Consider the following 19,771-nt stretch of genomic DNA (forward strand, 5'->3'; position numbering starts at 1 on the left):
TATAATAAAAATTGAAGCAGTGTCTGTGAGCTTTGAGAAGCTTTTTTGTTTAGGGCTTTTTATTTTAGGTTTGAAGTGAGGAGGAAGGGGCTGAAAAAAATCCTCCAATATTTTAATTAAAGTGCCACAACATGTAAATATTGGTTTTTTGCTGCAGGGATTCTAAATGTCAGTGATTCCCCTTTGTCCTTTTTTTTTTTTTTATTAAACGAGGTAATCCACCCTTTATATCCATCTTGTCATCTCCACTAGCAAGAGGAAAAAAAAGGAGGCTATATGGCTACATTGTTTATGCCTTTGTTTCTTTTTCTTTATGATTAAAATATTATCACTGAGATGGTAAGTTCTTACTATAAACATTATGCCATGGTCTTCATAGATAGCTCTCACTGAAAAACTCTGAGCTGAGATTTAGCATCAATAGTTTGTGTCCAAAAGAAACGGAAGAAAATTCTGGTTGTCATTTTGAACCAGTAGACCTCTTTTTCTGCCAAAGATTTTTGTGCTTCTTTTAATTTGACATCCCTGTAAATCACGTTGCGCTTGACAGTTTGCAGTATCTGATCAATATTTTTCTGTTGATATTTTTAATTAAGAAATCAAATTAAATACTTGATCATTCATTTTAATGCAGTGTAATCCAATACACGCATTAGCCAGCTACAACATGTTACAAGCTCTTATTATTCTCTGAGAGTGTGTTGAAGGTAAGATGGGTCCATTCTTTTCAGTCTGAATAATACATGTTTATGAAAGTCTAGAAATGACTCAGGCTTTATATATATTCACTTGATGAACTGTGATGGTCTATGAAGTGAATAATACATCATCAGACTCCTCCATTTCTGCTGAAGAATTTCAGTACTACGTACTGCAGCAGGACTGCAACTTTCATCCTAATAATGAATAATTACACATATCAGACATTGTATACTGAAATACACACAGTCAGATAAATTAAAGATGAGGGTTCTTCAGCATCGTGGGTTATAAACAAGATCTATAACCTTATTGAGTGCAGCTGTGGCTCTAGATAAGTGGTGTAGGCACACATCAGGTCTGCAGCGATGTTGATATTTTGTGTCTGTTGAATTTATCTGAATGGAAATCTTACAAAATAGAGTTTGAAATCTCCAACTGAAGTGTGCCAGTACCTGCAGGATTTGCCCCAGGAAGCCAGGATTCTCAGAAGTGTATGAGTTTGTCAAAAACACATAGGCTAGCCATTTCTTAATACATTTTTAAATGTTAACCCCCACAGAGCTAGTTTATGTTTTATCAAAGGTTGTTCACCCTCGTCCTTTCAGTGCCAGCCAGGGCATTCCTGCCAATACATGTCTATTCATGCTGTGATTATAAAATCTTTCCTTTGCCATTTGCAGATAATCAGCATTGCTGTGATATGCACGATATTCTCAACATGAGCTAACAGGAATGCTGTGAATACCACAGTAACATCTATAACTTGTAATTCTAGAAAGTAAAGCCCCTGTTAATACTGGTCACTGATGATATTAAGTATTGCTCTTAATCCACTCGTTGCACGGGAGGTTTGGGCTGGATTGTGGTGTACTGAATTGCATGCTGTTAGAAAGGGCTACAGCTGCAGAAACATTGCACATTTGTATTCTCAGTACTCGGTTCTGACTTGGTCTTGGCTGAGGATGATTTGGTAATATACTACCTGTGCAGTTTTCCTTTTCTTATTCTTTTTAAATGAGAAGACAACTATATTTTTAATGCAATATCACATGTGTTCAAGGAGTGCTGTAATAGCCACAAAAATGTATTAGAGGGCAAAGAAGGGCAAAGATATACATAAAAATACTTGAAACTCATGCCCCCCCCAACAAGGTTAGCAAGGTAGTCTCATTCAGTATTACACTTCTTCAGATTTGAATCTATGTATTTCATTAATTGGAGTGGCACACTTTTGAGCTTGACTTTTACAAACAAGGCAGTGAATGTATGTGATATTTGTTGCTCTGAGAAGTTTTCTGTTTGTTGTCTGTGTCCCACCAATGGTGTTACATTTATTATAGGGTAGAATGAAGCAAAACTTGTATATGACATATGAAAAGCATATAAATACATACAAAAGCATATATATTTCATATATGAAATAATCCATAATTCAGGGCTGGTTATATGCAGCTTTTATTATTTTTGAGCCCTAATGTTCACTATGGCGTATAGGATATTGTTGTCACTGCCAGTATTTTCATAAATACAAAAAATTCTAAAAGATCCTCAAGAGATCAGCTGTTCATCTGCGTTTCTTAATATTTTGTTGTTATAGGCTTGGATGTCATTGTCCAGTGATACTCCATTCTTTTGTATTGTCAACCCATCTTCTGTTCTCTCTTTCCAAATATGGATTAGGCTTTTTGAAAGTTTTGAACACATCTTTTCCTTTTAAGTCTTTCTATTCTGTTTTCTTGCGTTTGGTCCTTATTATCATGTGAGAGTTCATATCCTTTATTTGGTCCTAGCTTTTTGTCTCATTTTCACTTCCCAGACCCATATTTATTTCTGCTCTTACAACTCTCCACGTCTCTCTCTTTCAGTACTTTCAGGACCTATTCTCTTTAAGACTACCAAAAATAATCAGTCTACAAGATATTTGTACTCATTAAACTGCAGAAACCTGGTTGATCAATTAACTGTCAATGATTCTTATGGCTGAATGCGTTCTTGAAATAAATACACCAGGGCCCATATGGAGCCCAGCACCATATTGTGACAAGAGGATTTTTTTTGGTGAATGTTTTCTTTCTTATTAAAAAAATATATCCAGGATAGACTAAAAATAGTACTTTTTCTATATATTTTACAAAATAATACATTATGTTGTTCCCTGCTGTTCAGTACAATGTGAGGGCTGAAACCGAGACCAATTTTTGTGTCTTTTCCTCATGTGTATTCTTATGTCCTAGTCCAACAACTTTCTTGCTGAAAAGTTTATTCACATTAAAATCAGAAAACAGAAAATTCCCCAAACATTTTTTATTTCAAAATCTATTGTATTTTTACTTCATTTAAGTTCTTCACAGACAAGTACTGATTACTCTCATGTATATATGCTTTTTATTTTCCTTTTTGGGCTTTTTCATCTGGTTCAGTAGGAGCCAGACTGATTATCAACAAGTGCTTTCAAACCTCCCTTGCCATGAATTTCAAGTAAATTCAGTAGTGTACATCCCATTGTTCTGCATAATAACATTGTTGCATTTCACCGTTAACAAACCTTTGTATTATGTCTGACACGTAATGCCTTTTCTGTTATCCTTTTCTGTATGAGCTGCATTGTCACTTCAGGTTATTCCTAATTTTGTCTGATTTAATTCAGTTTTCTTCCAGGCAGAATTTACTTTGACTTCTAGGTGCTGCAGTCAGTCAGTTAATACAACGCATTTTCCTCATTGTGGCTTTTTGCAGTTGGTTTTACATTTAGTATTTTAGGGACTTCACTCAATTGTGTTATTTTTGTTTTGAGTTTGCTAGATGTCCAAGTTAAGATCTTATGTGTTTTAGTTTTAGTAAGCAAGTTCTGTGATTCTTAACCTGAAAGACACCTTACCTTAAAAACAATAGTAATAGAAGACTTACATTCTCTGGTCATGTCCTGTAGTTTAGCCCCGAAAAGAAGATTATTTGCATGGACTCATCACCACTGACTAAACAATAGCCATGTTAATAATATTTTTCTTGCTTAGAAAATATGGTTTTTATTATCTTCATAAGTGCTTCTTGTCTTGTTTTTGTGCACCATTCCAAACTATGGGAAAGTCTCACAAGCTCTTGATTTAATTCTTCTTGCAGAGGATCTCATTCCTCATGTAAATAATTTGTGGTTGGAATAAGAGCTTGATTGATGTTTATGTTTTGGAAATTTTAACAATTAGCTGGCAATCTGGTCATTTATGTCATTGAATTCCATTTTTGGAAAGTCATGTGTACCAAAAAATCAGCTTCACATCTCTTTATTTTTAATACTCAGTACCACAGTCAAGGGCTTAAATCAATGTTATGATCCCCTTGCAGTAGGTGGTACCTTAAATAGCAGACAGGAAAACTCGAAAGTATAAGACATGAACGCAACAAACCCCTTGTTTTGCCACATTTGGAGTCGGGTTGGGTCTTTTCCTTCAGGTATTGCAGGAAGAGCACATGAGAGTGTTTTAATTTTTCGCCTTTATTTTTCCTGAGGTTTCAAGCAATGTTTTCTGCTGCTGCCTCTGTCCCTGACTGAACTGGCACTGTGCCCATAAGTCTAAAAACCTCCAAGGGATGAGAGAAGTGTACATAGTGATACTTGTCGTCTCCAGAATCATATAAGCCAAGTGAAACTGCAAATTTTCCCATTTTCAGCATCAGGTCTGAAGTCCTCTATCAAGTCAATTAAACCAATGTAAATAGTTAGCTGTTTTGCAGAATCTTGCACACACCCCCACCATCATTTTACGCTCGAGAGGTGTGAAATTCTGCTTACAAAAATCCATTTTATTTTCATCCCATACTTTAGTGACAAACAGAAGCTGGGGAAATCCACTCAGCTGCCTGTCAGATGGGAAGATTCAGTCCACCCCGTCGGTGTCTGCAGATTCATGTGCTAGAAACTGCATCTGCAAAACAGTGCGCAGGGATTGGGATTCCCTGCTCTCTGGGTAGCTGAAATGGCCCGTCATTTCCACCTTTGTTAGCTGTCTGTGATATTGAGTGTCGTCTTTTACATGTATTTAAGTTTCTGTAGCCTACTGTATATAAACAGTATTGCATGCATATGTATGGTGGTGTAAAAAAATGATTTGCAAAACCTAATGATTCAACCTTTTTATTAAAAATACTACTTTTTGACCATGTTAGCAAATAATAGCTTTAAGATGAATGTATTTACTAAAAATTAGTATTCAAAGCATGGCATATGTACTTTTGTTATGTCTCAAACTCAGACATCAAACGGGATGTTTAATTTCTAGCAACATCTCTAAAAAGATTCAAAGCTTACCTCTAATGTAATAAGTCAAGTTATTTTATTTTGACAATTGAATTCTGTCACACAGGCAATAGTAATCATGGCATTGAAGTTACCTTTATGTGTTTTGTTTTGTTTTGTTTTAATTTCCTCTCTATTACTTTGAAAAATAGTTAATCAGTTTTTAAATTGTATTTGGAAGGAGCAACTTTTCATCTGCTGAGAATCTGTATGCTAAATTTCAGGCCAAAGTGAATTTTCTTTCTGTATTGTCTGATCTTGTGTCTTTGAAGTCCGTGTGGAAGGGATCTTGCTGATTTCAGAGCTCTTAGGCTCAGGCCCAGAGGTTAAACCCTGTAAAAAAGAGGAGGGGGGGGGAGCTGTCAAAATGTGATTGAAATATATGGCTGAATTACGAGCTTCAGCTCCAGTGAGGTTGTTTGGCAGCGTATGTATTTAGGGGCTTAACCTAAAGTTAAAGGTCCTGTTTTTCAAACTCGTGCAGCTGCAGTTACCAACATGGGCTCAGATACAGGAAAGTGTAGCTCTGAACATAGAGAAACACCCCTTTCTTTTTCTGTGGACAGCTTATTTGATCACTGGAATGACATGTTGGCTTTTATCTCCGCTCATCAGTAGCCATTCTGCTTTCACAGAGCAGAAGTGCCAAACCCGGACTGTTGCCCTCTTTCTTTTTCCTTTTCATAAACATAATGACAAAGGATGAAGCACGTCACTCCCTCAGTTGGTCTTGCAAAGCCAGCCTTAAAAGCATGGAAACTGTCATATAGAGTTGACTTGAAATGCTGTAAAATAAAAATAAAGCAAACTAGTTTCAGCTTGGCTTAAGATGAGACATTTGAGTCCTAAACATTGATCTGGTCTGTGACGTTTTTGAGCGATGGCCATAGCATCCGTTTTAGTTTGAGTAAAGAAAAACTTAATGTGATTTTTTTGTCTGAGCAATAAGTAAAGGGAAGAGGTATTTCTCTAAGTCTTGTTCTCAACAAGCAAGCATTGCTTATGATGCTCTTTCTTTCTCCCTCCGCACCCCCTCCTCCTGCAGAATCGCATCGGGAATTCCTTCACAGGCCTGCATCTGGATACGTGCCAGAGGAGATCTGGAAGAAAGCTGGTAAGACTGTTTAAAAACACCAGCTTAGTCTTCTGGCAGCTGTGTGCAGTTGTTAATGCACTGATGTGAGGAATGGCGGGGGGGGGGGGGGAAAAGGGAAAAAAAGGGCTTACTAGTAACAAGAAGAAATTGTGTTTAATAATCTTAAACTGGAACTGGTTGGGACATGAAATAATCTTTATAATAGAATCATCTGCTGCTACAGTTAGGAGGATATCAGCACTTCCATTAAGGACCCCTATTTTCAGGGGTTATAATGGTTTCAGACTGAAACTTGATATGCTAAAGTTTCAGTCTGGTAGCAATTTTAAAAAAAAAGTTTGTGTGGGGATTTTTTTTTTTTAAGGTTCTTACCTATTTAAGGTAAGAATTCCCAAAGGAGGGGCAAAACCCTAAGTATACGTGTTAAAGAAAAACCTTCAGCTATGCAATGTAACCATTCTTAATTTTAAAAAGATTTTGTGCCTGTCAGCCCCCAGTGAAGTCTGTGTTCATAAACCCACAAAATTTTCAATGAAGTAAGCAAGATTGCATCTCTGCAGCTGCTCTGGGTGGTTGCATGGGTATTGACAGCATCTTCCTCGAGCTTGGAAAGCACCATGGGCAGACGTTGTGGTTGTGCAGAGTTTTCTTCAGCACTTTGAAGCTCTGCCTGAGCACAGGAGTTTCCTGGCAAGGATCCCATTGCAGTGCTGGAGCTAAACCTTTGCTCTTTTGACATTGATACCAGAGCTTCCTTGTTTTCAGAGGGGCCAGGAGGTAGCTCTTGAACTCCAGCAAGGTAGTTGAGCTTCTATATATACACTCATACACCCCACCCCCACCCCCACCTTTTCAACACCTGTATAACCATGAAGTCTACAGCAGCTGTCTGAGCAGGAGTTAATGATTAAATGGCAAATATGCAGCAGTTCTGATGCTTTCTGATCAAGTCTCCTGTAACTGCTTGCTGCTTTTTGGTGTATTTTAAACTAGATACAGAGCATTCGTGTAAAAATGTTATGCTGGCATATCTTTGCATCAGACAAGTAGTTGTGGGTTTTGTGTGATGTGGGTTTATTATGTGAAGTCTACATTTGCCAATATGTTAATTAATATTTTTGGAACTACTGTGTTTTCTATGAAAAATAACAAAATGATCTACATATTTTTCTTTTGTCCGAGGAAAGTGTAGCCTTTGTAACTCAATGCCCGAAAGTATTTTTATAGTTTGTTTTGCTGTATTTATGTTAACATCTTAAATAACAAATAAGAAAAAAATACGCGGTGCCAGGGAATCTCAGTAAGAGAAGCATTATTCAGTTGAATTTCAGTAACTTTATTTCTCTTGCAAAACCTAGGTTTTGATGTAGTTTGGCATATTGGGTCATTTATGACTCCTCGATGCAGTACAATAAAAGAAAAAAAGTTTCTTTGTGAGCTAGCAACACAAGTTAATGGAAGCTTTTGGCTTGAATTATAAAATTGAATGTGCATTCACATTGCTTATCTCCACAAACGGTAGTGTACAGGAGCTGTGACATGTCATCTTGTGAACGTATATGTCATCAGTTCCTTTGAAACGAAGTTTTTCCTTTGGTCCCATTTCCAGTCTCTATTTGCATGCTGATGTGGGTTTAAATCAGATTCCTTTTATTAACTGAACATGCCTGTGAATTGGAGAATAAAAAAAGCCTGACTCACTACAGGATACATACCTGTATCTGTTACTAAGAGTAGTAAAACATCAGAAAGCATACTGCTTTTCATAAATCATGGGCCTTCATTTTCAGGAGGGTGCACTAAAGTTGGAGGTCTCCACAATTTCATAATCAGTTCAAGGCAGTAAAGGTGCAATTCAGCTCTGTAAGAATAGGTCTCTAGTGTCATTTGAGATGGTCCATAGTTTCCTGGCTGGGCTGCAACTGCCAGTCAAGAAGGCTGCAAATCTCTCACAAGTCATTTCTGCTGGCTCAGTGTGGGTATCTTGGTACCTCAAATGTCCACAAAGACCAATGTGTAAACATCTGAATCAAGTATGAAAGTCTGACTGGGATGCTGAATCCATTGAACTGAAAGAATTTGGCATCAAAATGGTAAATAAGCAACCTCAAAAGCATGTGAAAAAGGGATTCACTTTAAGCTTTTGGAGATTGATAGACTCCAGCGTAATTCTTGAAATATTCCAAGTTAAGTACGTGCTTTTGTGATTGTTGGAGCAAGCACATGGTATGCAGCACCTTGTGAATTAAAGCCATGTGAGCCCAATTCATTTTCATACATCAGTAGAAAGGAGTCATCAGTGCCCTGATTCAGCTCATTGAATTGTGGATATGGAGTTGAAGAGTCCAAGCCACGTTCTTGGTGTCCCTCAGTAGTCAAGAGAGAGACAGGCACGTGAAGAGGATCAGTCAGATGATAGGTTGGGTGACTTGCTCTCTGAAAATACCTATTTCTCTTTATTAAATACTGAGGGGATCCCAGGGCCACAGTGGGCTGCTGCCTTAGCTTCTTTCTGTGTCACGAGGAACCCATCTTCCAGCCATCCCCTGTCACCTAGCAAGGCCTACTGTTCATGGCAATCCAGATGGAAGCGCTGGAGTTACCAAGCAGGTGTGGAATGACCATACTTTCTCACACAAAGACAATAAGGCCCCTGCACGTTCTCCAGGGTAGTCCTGAGAAAGAGGTGGTGCGTTTTGGGGTATGCGACTGAGATAACTCATGTCACCAATGGCCAACAGCCTTCTTTGCCAGGGTCAGCCTGAGAGTGAGATGATGCAAAATGTCGTGGTGGCACAGGACTGCACCCCTGCCCACCCCCGTTCTCTTCTCATCATGTGGACCAAATGTGCCCATGATGTGAGGGAGGTGACGAGGAGCTGGCTGGTGATTCAGTCATCACGTTGGGTTCTATACAGCAGTGAATAATGAGCTGAGTACCTCTCCTGAGTCAGCTCCAAGGACCTCTGATCACGCTGAGTAACGCCTATTCCACACAGGCTGTTTGTTCCCTGGAGCTTCTCTCATGAGTTAGCGCTGCTCAAAGGGAAGGAAGATTTCAGTTGCATTCCTAAAATGATAGAGTGAATTTATGCCAAGGATGCTTAGCATTAGTGGGAAAATGGAGGATGCAGATACATGCATCTTAGATACTTGGTTTTAAAAACTTCTGGATTTATGTTTTCTGATATTGGAGTCTAACCACTCTTCCTTTCTCTGGAAATGCAGAGAAAAGAAGAGTGCTGGTATCATTCTTGGTCTTCATAGCTCAGCGCTGTCAAGGCAAATAAAATCTCCCTTCACTGTCACCCATAACTTTTCCTGCACAGATACTACAGTTTTTATTGTTACCTGAAACTATGAAGCCTGCATTCTATGTCTATAAAATACCTGTAGGTAGTGAAAACATTTATTTTGAGTAGATGTGCAGAAAATCAGTGATATAAAATTTTGTCTAGTTTATTTGGGTGTTCATGAGTTCATGATAAATGGAAATAATGGTGGTGCATTGTGACCAAAAACCCCAACATATTTTAACTATTTGTTTTCACACTTAGTATAGCACAACACAAATTCTGTTGTCACAGTTAATGGAAATACTAAAGTCCAATCCATAGTTTATGCCAATTAAAGAGTATCAGTCAGGCATATGGCCTTTTAGCATCTTCACACTCTCAGAAGCTTTGCAAAAAAACTTACGCAGCATAGAAGTTAGAATATAAGGCTCAATTTCAATATTTGGGCTGAAAAGAAGTAGATTATGTAGGATGAAAAACTATAAAATTAGAAGTCTGTAAAATGTTGGAGTATTTTGTTTGTTTTATGTAATAGTTTAAACTGGTATTTCTAACCACTGCAAACACCTCAACGTAAAACTAAATTTATATGATGTAATGAAAGTGCATTATGCCATACAAAGATAATTTCTATTCGTAGCAAATACCAGCAAGAATACAGATTTTCTTAAAAGAAATCCACTTTGTTAGTAACTGCAGTTCATAGACACAAAACGTCTGTATTTAAGTTGCCTCATTTTTATGAAAATGGTAATAAAATTGCATCTGTATGTTTGCCTGTGTATATTTCTTTTCTCACGATCAGTGAATGTTTGCAGTTGGTAATAAATATTCAAGCACCTTGCAAATGTCCTACCAATTCCCTTTGCTGATCTGTGTGCGCCTGTGGGACTAGAATAGGAATGCATAATTTAAATATAAATTGCCTGATTTGCATATAGAATTAGTCTAGCTGCAGCTTTGATCGTAAGCAAAAATTATTGTCCTGTATTGCCACTTAGATAGAATTTTAATTCACCTTGAATATTCAAAGTAAATTAAGCCTTGGCTGTATGGTTGAAGGGTATGATTTTTTCCTCTCCTGAGGCTTTCCCCTAAACAACATTTATGGTAGGGTAATATAAGGGCATATTTTCAGCCTCATAAAAATAAAGGCATAAGTTTTATCTCTGAGTTCCCCCCACCCCCCAACTTCAGTTGAAACACCTCTTGCAGACATGCACGTGCGTTCACACACACACACAGAGTAATAGAACTCTTCTTTCATTTTAATTAATTCCATTTTAGTCAGTACGTGGCTTGAAGTTAAGTCTTTATTTCAATTTGCTTAATAACTGACAATGGAGACTTCACGTAGTCTTTTTTTTTAAATAACAAGTGCAGGGCTATGAGACATAACTCAAGAGAGTTATTGACTTAGTATCTGTATGTAAGAGTTTGGTCTATGTACATGTGCATGCACACAAATGCATGGGCTAAATACATGGACTAAAACTCAAACCCGTAACACAGTTGTAATACTTAGATTTTAATCTACAGGAAAACATTTCTATAGAATTCTATGTTTTTAATTAAACAGAACATTTAATTAAGGTGGTTTTTAAGTGGATGAAACAATTAAGTGCAAACACTTGAATGAAACATGTCATAATTAGTTTTAATAGAGTGTTAATTGGTACTAGGTTTGCCAAGTTAATAATTACTGCTTATTAAATTTTCAATTAATCATTGTCATTTTGCTTTGAATAAAGATGAAAATTAGATAAACTAATTCAGGGGGAGGATGGTTTCCTTGTTAATTAGAGCAGTTAATTAAAAAAAAAAAAAAGAAATTACTTGTTTTAGTTGTCAATTAAAAGACTGTTCATTAGTAAAATCTTTGCACTCTTCCTGCATCAAAACCCAAATAACTAATTTGTGACAATCCATGTTTTCCGGAATAAAAGATATGATGGTAGCATATACCGAAGAAACGGCTGATACTGACTTAGTTATTTTACAAGAAGCGTGAAGGTTTGAATTCAATGAAGCGGTGTGCCCCTGCTCAGTGTTAATTGTGCACTGAAACCTTGCTGGCTGTGGTGTGCTCTAGAGCTCTGCGGAGCCAGGAAGTCAAGTCTTCACAGTGTAAACATGGGTTTGAAGGAGAGATCAAGAGGTCAAATGAATGTTCATAAACAAATTTTAATTTTGGCTCGTAAAATTATATGTCCAGGAAAAGATATTAGACCAGCGATTTAAGTTTTTTAAATAAGCTCTTGGGGTTTTTTTAACTTCATATATTTATTCGTTAACGTATGGGGGAAAAATTTGTTAATGACTATAAATCCTGTCTTAATTTCCAGAGCTTAAAGACACATTTTTTAAAAAGTCTGTAATATTATATCTTAAATAGTAGTTCTTGCCAAACATATTCATAAGTCTGGTGTGCTGCAAAACCAATTTTCCAAGTAAAATGTTCAAAAAGGTCACAAAAATAACGCGCCAGAGATCTGAAATGTCTGTACTTAAAGAAGTACTGAGTGTGAATCAGAATAGCAGGAATTGTCGCAAGTGTTAGAGGCTTTGGTGATGGGGCGGTAAAGAAGCACCTGGGTGGTCTTGAAGAGTCTTGAGAAACCAGGTTCCTCTGCGCCCTTCTCCTCAAAATATAAAGACTCTCAATATCATAGAGTATCTGCGGCATTTCGTGCATCAGTTCTGTGTCGCCCTGCGCCAACGTCCTGTGCTGACGAGGATTTCTGCCCTCCTTTGTAGAGGAAGCTGTCAACGAAGTAAAGCGTCAGGCGATGGCCGAGTTGCAGAAGGCAGTGTCGGAGGCAGAGCGGAAAGCTCACGACATGATCACTTCAGAGAGAGCCAAGATGGAGCGCACTGTTGCCGAAGCCAAGCGCCAGGCTGCAGAGGATGCACTAGCTGTTATCAATCAGCAGGAGGATTCAAGCGAGGTAAGGTCTTTGCTGGGCGGGCATCACCTGTGGCTGCAAACCAGAGGTGTAACTGAGCTAGCTTTAATCTGGCACAAGCTATTCCTGTGACGCGGGAGTATCGGTGCCCGCTATTAACTGTTTGCCCAGTTGCTTTGGACGCGTATGTGAGGCACATGCGGAGCTCCAAATTCTTCTTGGCTGTGTTGTAATCGGAGCCCGAAATAGCTAGTGAACTTGAGTTGTGTTCTCACCTTTTAACTGCTGTTCAGGGTTACATACAATGCACGCATTTCTGTTCTAATTTAGCTTTCAAGTAGCTTTATTTTAAAGCTCTTCAAACTGCCATATTGAATAGATAACAAGATTGCTCAGTGGAAAATATTTCACACTGAAATCTGATTGAAACAAAGAAATGATTCATTTAAGAGATTGTAGAGCAAGGTGGCTAAAAGCTTGTCTGGGGAGGTTTCGGATGTAGAAGTGATGAGCAAAAGATGATGATTCCTGTAGGACAGAATGTGAATGTAGATTTCCAAGTGTTTCCTTATTTTGAATGTGCCGCTTTGGCTGCAAGGAATATTTGAGAGTGAAGGAGTGGGCAAACAGTGTTTGGAAGGAAGAAAAATAGACTGAAAAGAGAACAAAGAGTAAAACAAGAATAAGTATGTTAAGCCTTGATTTACTTTCAGACCTGAGAGTGGAAGCCTTGAATTGCTGCAGTACGGGACGTCCAGCAGCACGACTAGCTGGAAGCTGGGAGAGAAAGAGCAGCGTGTGTTTGACCAGCGTTGCAGCAGTCTAGATAGCAATTAAATTTTACGTCCGTTAGAGAAAAACAACGTCCTAAGTTAAAACTGCCCTTAAAAACAGACATGACAAAGAAGTGACATCAGTTAAAAGTTATTTCCATATAATCTTCATCCCTCAAGGCCACTGAAATGAAAGAACATTACTTTCATGAAGTATTTATTGTTCTTGTACTAAGATCTTGGCTGTAGTAAAACCACTTTTCAATATAAATTCTAAATGGCAGGGAGTTAGAAAAAAGATTAGATAGCAGTACCTGTTGTGTGGGGACATCTCTTTGTGTATGCTAGTGTCAAAGCACTTTTCATGGGCTGGATGGGCAGCGTTGTAGAAGAGTCACTTAAGTTGAAAGATGCAGATGAGCTAGCTGCAGCATGCTGAGAAAACTGGCAAAAATCACGAGCAGATAAATCAGTGGCATGCTGCAGTATGCATCCATAATTTGAGGGAGCGTAAGATTTTAATTCATACCAGGCTTCTCTGGAGATGAAAGACCATTGTGGGATCACTGAATGCCCAGAGTTTCTCCTTAATGTGTAGCAGATGAATAACAAGGAGACAAAAGGAATTGATTTTCAGCATCTGAAAGTTTCTCAGGAAGAAAGGGACTACGGGAAGTGTACATACCCTTTAAGTACTAACTGTTCCATTGTAGATTAAATGAGACATAAATTCAATTTATTGGCATTTTGTATCTGAGATACTCGAGGACATTTTTCCTGCACTATGTTCACAGAGAGGGCGTTTGTCTGACTTAGCATCATTAAAGAGCTGTCATTTTCTGTGTGTATATGTACAAGAGACTTCTATTGTTAAAAACAAAATTCCAAAGGTAAATGCCTTTGGAGGAAGCAGCAAATTAAATCTGTTTAGTGAACTGATATAGTGTAGGCAGGACAGAGGAAGTACTCATGTGCCAATACACACAGCCCATTCTTCCACAAGCAAATGTGCATCCAAAGGAACGTGTAGAGAGTTTGTGTGCTGTAATTAACTCCTGAGCAGTCATAGCTCTGGAAAAACCTGTATAACAACAGACATCTTTACTTCTTCTCCAGCAGAATTGCTTACAAGGTTGTCTACTTCTTGGAAACAGGACTTTAAAAAAAGGCAAATAATTCTTTTAATTGCATTCTAATGAAATGTGGCTCATAAGGTTTCGGATGTTCTCAGGGCTGTGCATCCTCAGGGAGAATACAAGCCTCCTGGACTTAGAAATGAAGTCTAGTGTCCTGGTCCTGCAGCTTTCACCCCTGTGGTCATGAGTGACACATCGGGGTGGCTGTTTTGAGGTGAAGAATGGAAGTTTTAGTAAACCTGCAGAGAGAACTCAAAGTTTGCTCAGTTTGTGTTTACAGGTGCTTGATTAATTGTGAAGGAAGATGACAGTGATACTTATTTGAGAGTTAGATGTGTCTGTTTAGTTTTTATAATTAGTTCCTCTTCGGCTTCTAATTATGCCAGACTCTAAACATTTAGGGCAGTGCTTCTCACAATTACCTGTTAACTCCGCTGTCCCCCTTTTTTTTTTTTTTTTTTTTTTGGATAACTCCTGTAAAAATGGACCACGCTTTTCCGTCATCTTTGAGGACATAAGATCAGTTTGCCAGTGTTTGAAAAGCATTTCTTTGAAGATGAGACCTTGTGTTGAGGAATAAAACTTCACATTTGCTTTGGTGCTCATTATCTCTCAATCTCTCTGTGAACATTCCTCCTCATTTGTCTAGGTTGTAAGTCTCCATAAACTTCTCTCTGTTTACAACTTTCAGCAGAATGCTTCCAGCAATGCAGATTCCTGTGTACTAAAAGCACTGGAGTAATATTTCCAGGGCTAGAATATTTCCAGTTCCAAATATGAGAAGGCTGAAGAGCAGCTTCTGCAGTCTTCCAGGTCTAGAGGAAGGCTGAGCATCACTCCTCGTTGCTTATCCTTGGCAGGACATTACGCCAAGGCCTGCAAGAGAGCTCAGTATAGGCTGCTATATAATCTCCATGCAGTTCCTGACAGAGAATATTTCTCCCACGGGTGTAATTTGTTCTTTTGGCTGTTGAAACGATGAATGGAGATGGGAATTTGGCACCAGATTTCTAATGTATCAGATATAATTTTCGTCTGATATGGCCACTCCCTGTCTATTGGCAAGGTTTCTCCCTTACAGCTCTTCATTTGTTATTCAGTAAAATGCATCCTGAACCTAGCTGGGGCTTCTTGAAGCTGCTCTGGTGTGAGAACTTTGTGGCATGATTTTTATTGCAGTCTTCTCTAGACCTCAAAGTGATAACAAGTACTAAGACTCAAGATTTTTGTAATTATTATAATTTTAAGATAATATGTAGTTTCCTCATCCAAGACCTTTCAGAGATCTCACAAAGAGAAGTAGATTGATTTTTTTGATCTTTGTTGTTGTGGTGGTGGGTTTTTGTGGGGGTTTTTTTCTGTTTTTGTTTGGGGTTTTTTTGTGGTTTGTTTTGCTTTGTTTTTAACCCAGAAAAAGTAGCATCCTTGAGTGCAAGATTGTCTGCAAGAAAACAGTGAAGTAGGGCATGTTGAGCTGACTGGAGCAAAATAAAGGGAGCCGAAGACAGTGAGAGGACTAATAGGGGAGGTGTGATATTTGAAGCATCTTGACTTTTAAGAAGTGGTCTGCAATATTTTGAGAATTACCACATTACACAGTATAGTTTTAATTTCTGACCCTGACACGATCCCTTGTTAAACTATTGTTCTTTGCTTATGTTTGAATTGTTCAATATGATTTAACTCGCAGTGCCACTGCTTCAGTGTTTGTACATTTACTTTCTAAAGATTTCCATAGTTTCTCAGGATAAGCCGTTGTGACTGTTACTCTAATGAGAGATTTGTTGAAGATCAGCTAACAGAGCACACTGCTGTTGGAAAGCAAAAGGACAAGAGAAGGCCTACCTGTCAGCATGGCTGTTCCTGAACCACAAATTATTTCTTTACCAGTTCCTTACAGTTGGCTTGACAAAAGATGACCCATTCATCAGTAGTTGAATTGGCTGAGTACAGAAACATGTGTGAGCAGCCTACTCTTTAATGACTGCCGTGCTTTCTTTGGCTGCAATGTACTGTTGTGCAAATCAATTTTAATAGTAAGGGCGAACAGCTTAGCAAAGAAACTGGCTGCCCAGATTGTAGGGGGAAAAAAAATAATCATCAAAACATCTGTCTTTCTGCTCTGGTATAAAATGCCACTGAAAAATCTGACACTTGGTGTTCTTCCTCACTTTTGAGTAGGGTGGGGGCTGGGGAAGGAACACAAATGTTTCAGTTCTCTCTACTTAAAGCAGATGCTGACATCTGCTCAGATAAAACAAGTATGTAACTGGTCCAACACTGCTTTTAAGAGATGTGCAATGTTAGGGCTTGTTTATATTGCAGCAGTTTATGTTGTATGTGAACATCACACCTGACATTTTGAAGACAGCTGGGTTCAATCTCTGCTGACCAATCCACTGAGACCAGGACTGTGCCAGCAAACCTGATTCTGAGCATCAGATGCTGTGATTCAGGCAAGCCTAGTTTTTAGGCTGATATTAAATTTAATACCTATGTCAGCTAATGTTTAATTTTTTGGCTGGGCATCTCTTAGAAAGTAGCACATCATCCCCTGCAGTGGTGGGTGGTACAGAGGCACCAGAGGCATGTGTTCTGCGCAGGATCAGTCCAGATGTGATGTGAATGTTGGCACTGCCCCAGATTGCTAAGCTAAGCCTGGCTAGCCAGCTTGCACGTCTCTTCTGTATGCTTCTCCCCACTTCTGTTTTCAGGATTTAGCTTCTCTCATGCTGACTTGTATGAACATAGATGTACTTCACACAATAAACAGTGGCTTGGGCAAGCATGGGGTTTTCAGTAATAGCTGTAACTTTACTAGAAGCATCTAAAGTTTTGAATATCTTTGTATGGAGTGCTGCATTTTGATGCAGCATGGGAATTTCCAAAGTACCAATGTGTTTCCCTTGCTAACAGGTCTTGGATAGAATTCATATACAACTTTGCTGTTTTTTTTACACTGGTGTTGAGTGGCTCATACAGCCCTTGTTTACACCACTGTGGTTTCAGTGATTTCTAGATGTTCTTTTTTCTTGGGGTTAGCAGTGATAGCGTTTTGAATGCCATGGACATTGCAGAACCAGGAAAAAATTGGGTTCTTCATGCCCATCCATGCTTCCTTTCCTGGTAAACTGGGGAAATCCAGAATTTATCAAAGATGACAGAGCAGTGTTTGACACTGTATTACAGCATTTTAGAGTTCATCATCTCTTTGACATGTCACAGTCCATTTGGGGTTTTTTCTTCTTTAAGCAAGCTCTACACTGAGTCTCAGCTGGAGGCGTCAGAGGAAAGCAAATACTCAATTGTGGTTGAATATGTCAAAGATGAAAGCCATGGGATGGGCAAAATTATTGACAAGTATGTGTCCTAGTACTGGAGACCACAGAAATGGAGACCATTTGTTTTTAAGAATTTTCATGATGGCAAACAGAAGTTTCTGAGTTCTGTTGTTTGAAGATGGAAGCTTAAGTGCATGAGAATTAAGAGTGTGACCTAAGATAAGGCTCTGACCTAAGACTGATGTTCCTTGTCAGTTAAAAGAAGAGGATGAAATATGATCGGTGGCATAAATTCGGAGCAAGATTCCCATCTGGTGTAATTTAGCCCAATTTCATTGAATTAATCCATTTTCAAGGGACTGAAGTTAAATTGAATTACGTAGTCTGAGCATCTGGCCTTTTGTATAACCTCACTGTTTCACAGGAAAATCAATGCAGAGTTAAACTGTAATCCAGTCCTCCTCGTAGTTTTAGCTACATCTGGAACTCTATAAAGCAGAAGCTGGAAGTGCACTGTACTAGGGCACTACCTAAAGACAGAGAAGATAGACCAGGAGAGGCTTTGAGAGGCCTCCTACTCCCTTTCCCAATGCATGATCAACTCTAGATGTATCATTCCTGTAAGATAACTTCTTTTCCTGTGCTTTAGTGATGGAGATTCTCCAGCGCCTCCAGGCAATTTGTGCCTGTCCTTAAAAAGAGATTTCTCGTAACATCTCTTTCCAGTTATTTTTGCAGCTGTTTGATCCTGTTACTTCTCCTGGTCATCCGTGTAGACATGGTCATTGACCATTTCACTGCAGTAGCCTCCAAGATGTTTGGGTTCTACCGTCCCCTCTCAGGCTACCATCTCTCCTTAGGTTTAACAGTCTGAGTTCGTTCAGTCTCTTCTCATAGCTTGTGTTTGTTGTACTTCTGATTATTCTGTCTGCCTTTCTCTGGGTTCTTCCCAAGTCTTATTTGTCTTACTTGATCTGCTGTATTTGAAGTGTGTCATCCCAGCCTGGACAGTACTCCAGGCTGGGTCTTGCAAGTGCTAGGAGATGCAGAGTCTTAAATCAGGTGTAAAGCAGTCCACAGTTGTGCTCATACACCCTTGTGTGATGAGTGCCACCTTGTCACCAACATGACATTGTGGTCCCCTGTTATCCGAGATGCTGTCTACATGGTTCAGCCAGGATGCCCCATTTTGCTGGTACCTGCCAGAGCTTCCCAGGAGGGAAGTTACCTTGAGCATGCTTAATCCCGTAGTGAGCTCAGGCTCTGTCCGTGCTATCTGAATCAAATGGAAATAGGTGAGCAGAGGCATATGAAGCACAGCCCAGGCTATTAGGTGGCATCTTGAGCCTGGCTTTTCTTCAGTAGAATTTGGGCTCTGGAGGTATCAGCCAGCAGTGTGAAGAGAAAGCATCTGTTGCCAAAGGTTGCGGTGCTGGAGCCTGATCTTTACTGCTGTTTTTCACAACTTGCACGTGGGAAGGAGCAATGAGTGGCCTCAATGGTGAGGGCCATGCAGGACAGGAGTTCTGCATGTCAAATCCAGCTACTATCGCAATGCAAGCTCCCCATGGCATGTGTGCTTGTTTATGCTAATTTGCACTGTAGTAATTTATAAATGCAGTGAGTTGTTGCATAAATGTGAGCTGTAAAATTTATTTTGAAATTCTTGTATTTTATGTGCTTTTATTCCCACAATTACACTAAAGCTGTAATGACCTGTTAAATTAGAAATAATAAGTCCAATGGACAAAATCACATACCAGACAATGTAGGACACATTAAGTAATCATGTAAGGAGCCAGTTTAGAGCTTTGTCACTTCATTAAAATCTTGCACTTATGCCTCACTTTTCATGTTCTGTACAAGCTGATAGTTAATTGATGACTGTTTTATAAGAAAGTTGAACCAATACTGTTAAAATTAAATGACTGTTTTCTGACATCAGTACAGATCTTGTGGTAAGATAATGCAGTATCGTACGGTGGCTCTGGTCACGTCTGGCGACAGTTCTGTCTCTGCAGATAGGCCTTCCCCAAAAAGGAAGCAAAATGAAGATTCCCCAGAAGTTGGCCTAATTAAAGAGATATTTGAGTAGAAAAAGTTTGACATCCTTGTAACAATTCCAGCACAATTAAAGCATGCACTTCAGTGTTGCAATCAGATATGCACAAGGGAGGGATTCCTGCACCTGGGCAGGTGCTGGCTGACTTCAGCTGTGGGGAAAAGTGTCTTTTCAGAAAAGTCTGCATGGGGAGGTTTTTTACATGTGTATTTGTTTTCAAATGAG

At 38.9% G+C, this 19,771-nt stretch overlaps 1 protein-coding gene across 5 annotated transcripts in view; it reads left to right on the forward strand.

Moving 5' to 3' along the window:
• RUNX1T1 (runt-related transcription factor 1; translocated to, 1 (cyclin D-related)) overlaps positions 1-19,771 on the forward strand; it is a 114,374-nt gene that overhangs the window by 90,977 nt on the left and 3,626 nt on the right. For all 5 annotated transcript variants that reach the window (XM_010561993.1, XM_010561995.1, XM_010561994.1 and 2 more), the window contains 2 exons: positions 6,042-6,110; positions 12,146-12,336. In XM_010561993.1, the coding sequence (XP_010560295.1) occupies positions 6,042-6,110; positions 12,146-12,336 (260 nt within the window). The remainder of the gene's footprint in view (positions 1-6,041; positions 6,111-12,145; positions 12,337-19,771) is intronic.

The sequence above is a fragment of the Haliaeetus leucocephalus genome, unplaced genomic scaffold (assembly GCF_000737465.1).
Source record: "Haliaeetus leucocephalus isolate CR32 unplaced genomic scaffold, Haliaeetus_leucocephalus-4.0 Scaffold152, whole genome shotgun sequence".
Lineage (NCBI taxonomy): Eukaryota > Metazoa > Chordata > Aves > Accipitriformes > Accipitridae > Haliaeetus > Haliaeetus leucocephalus.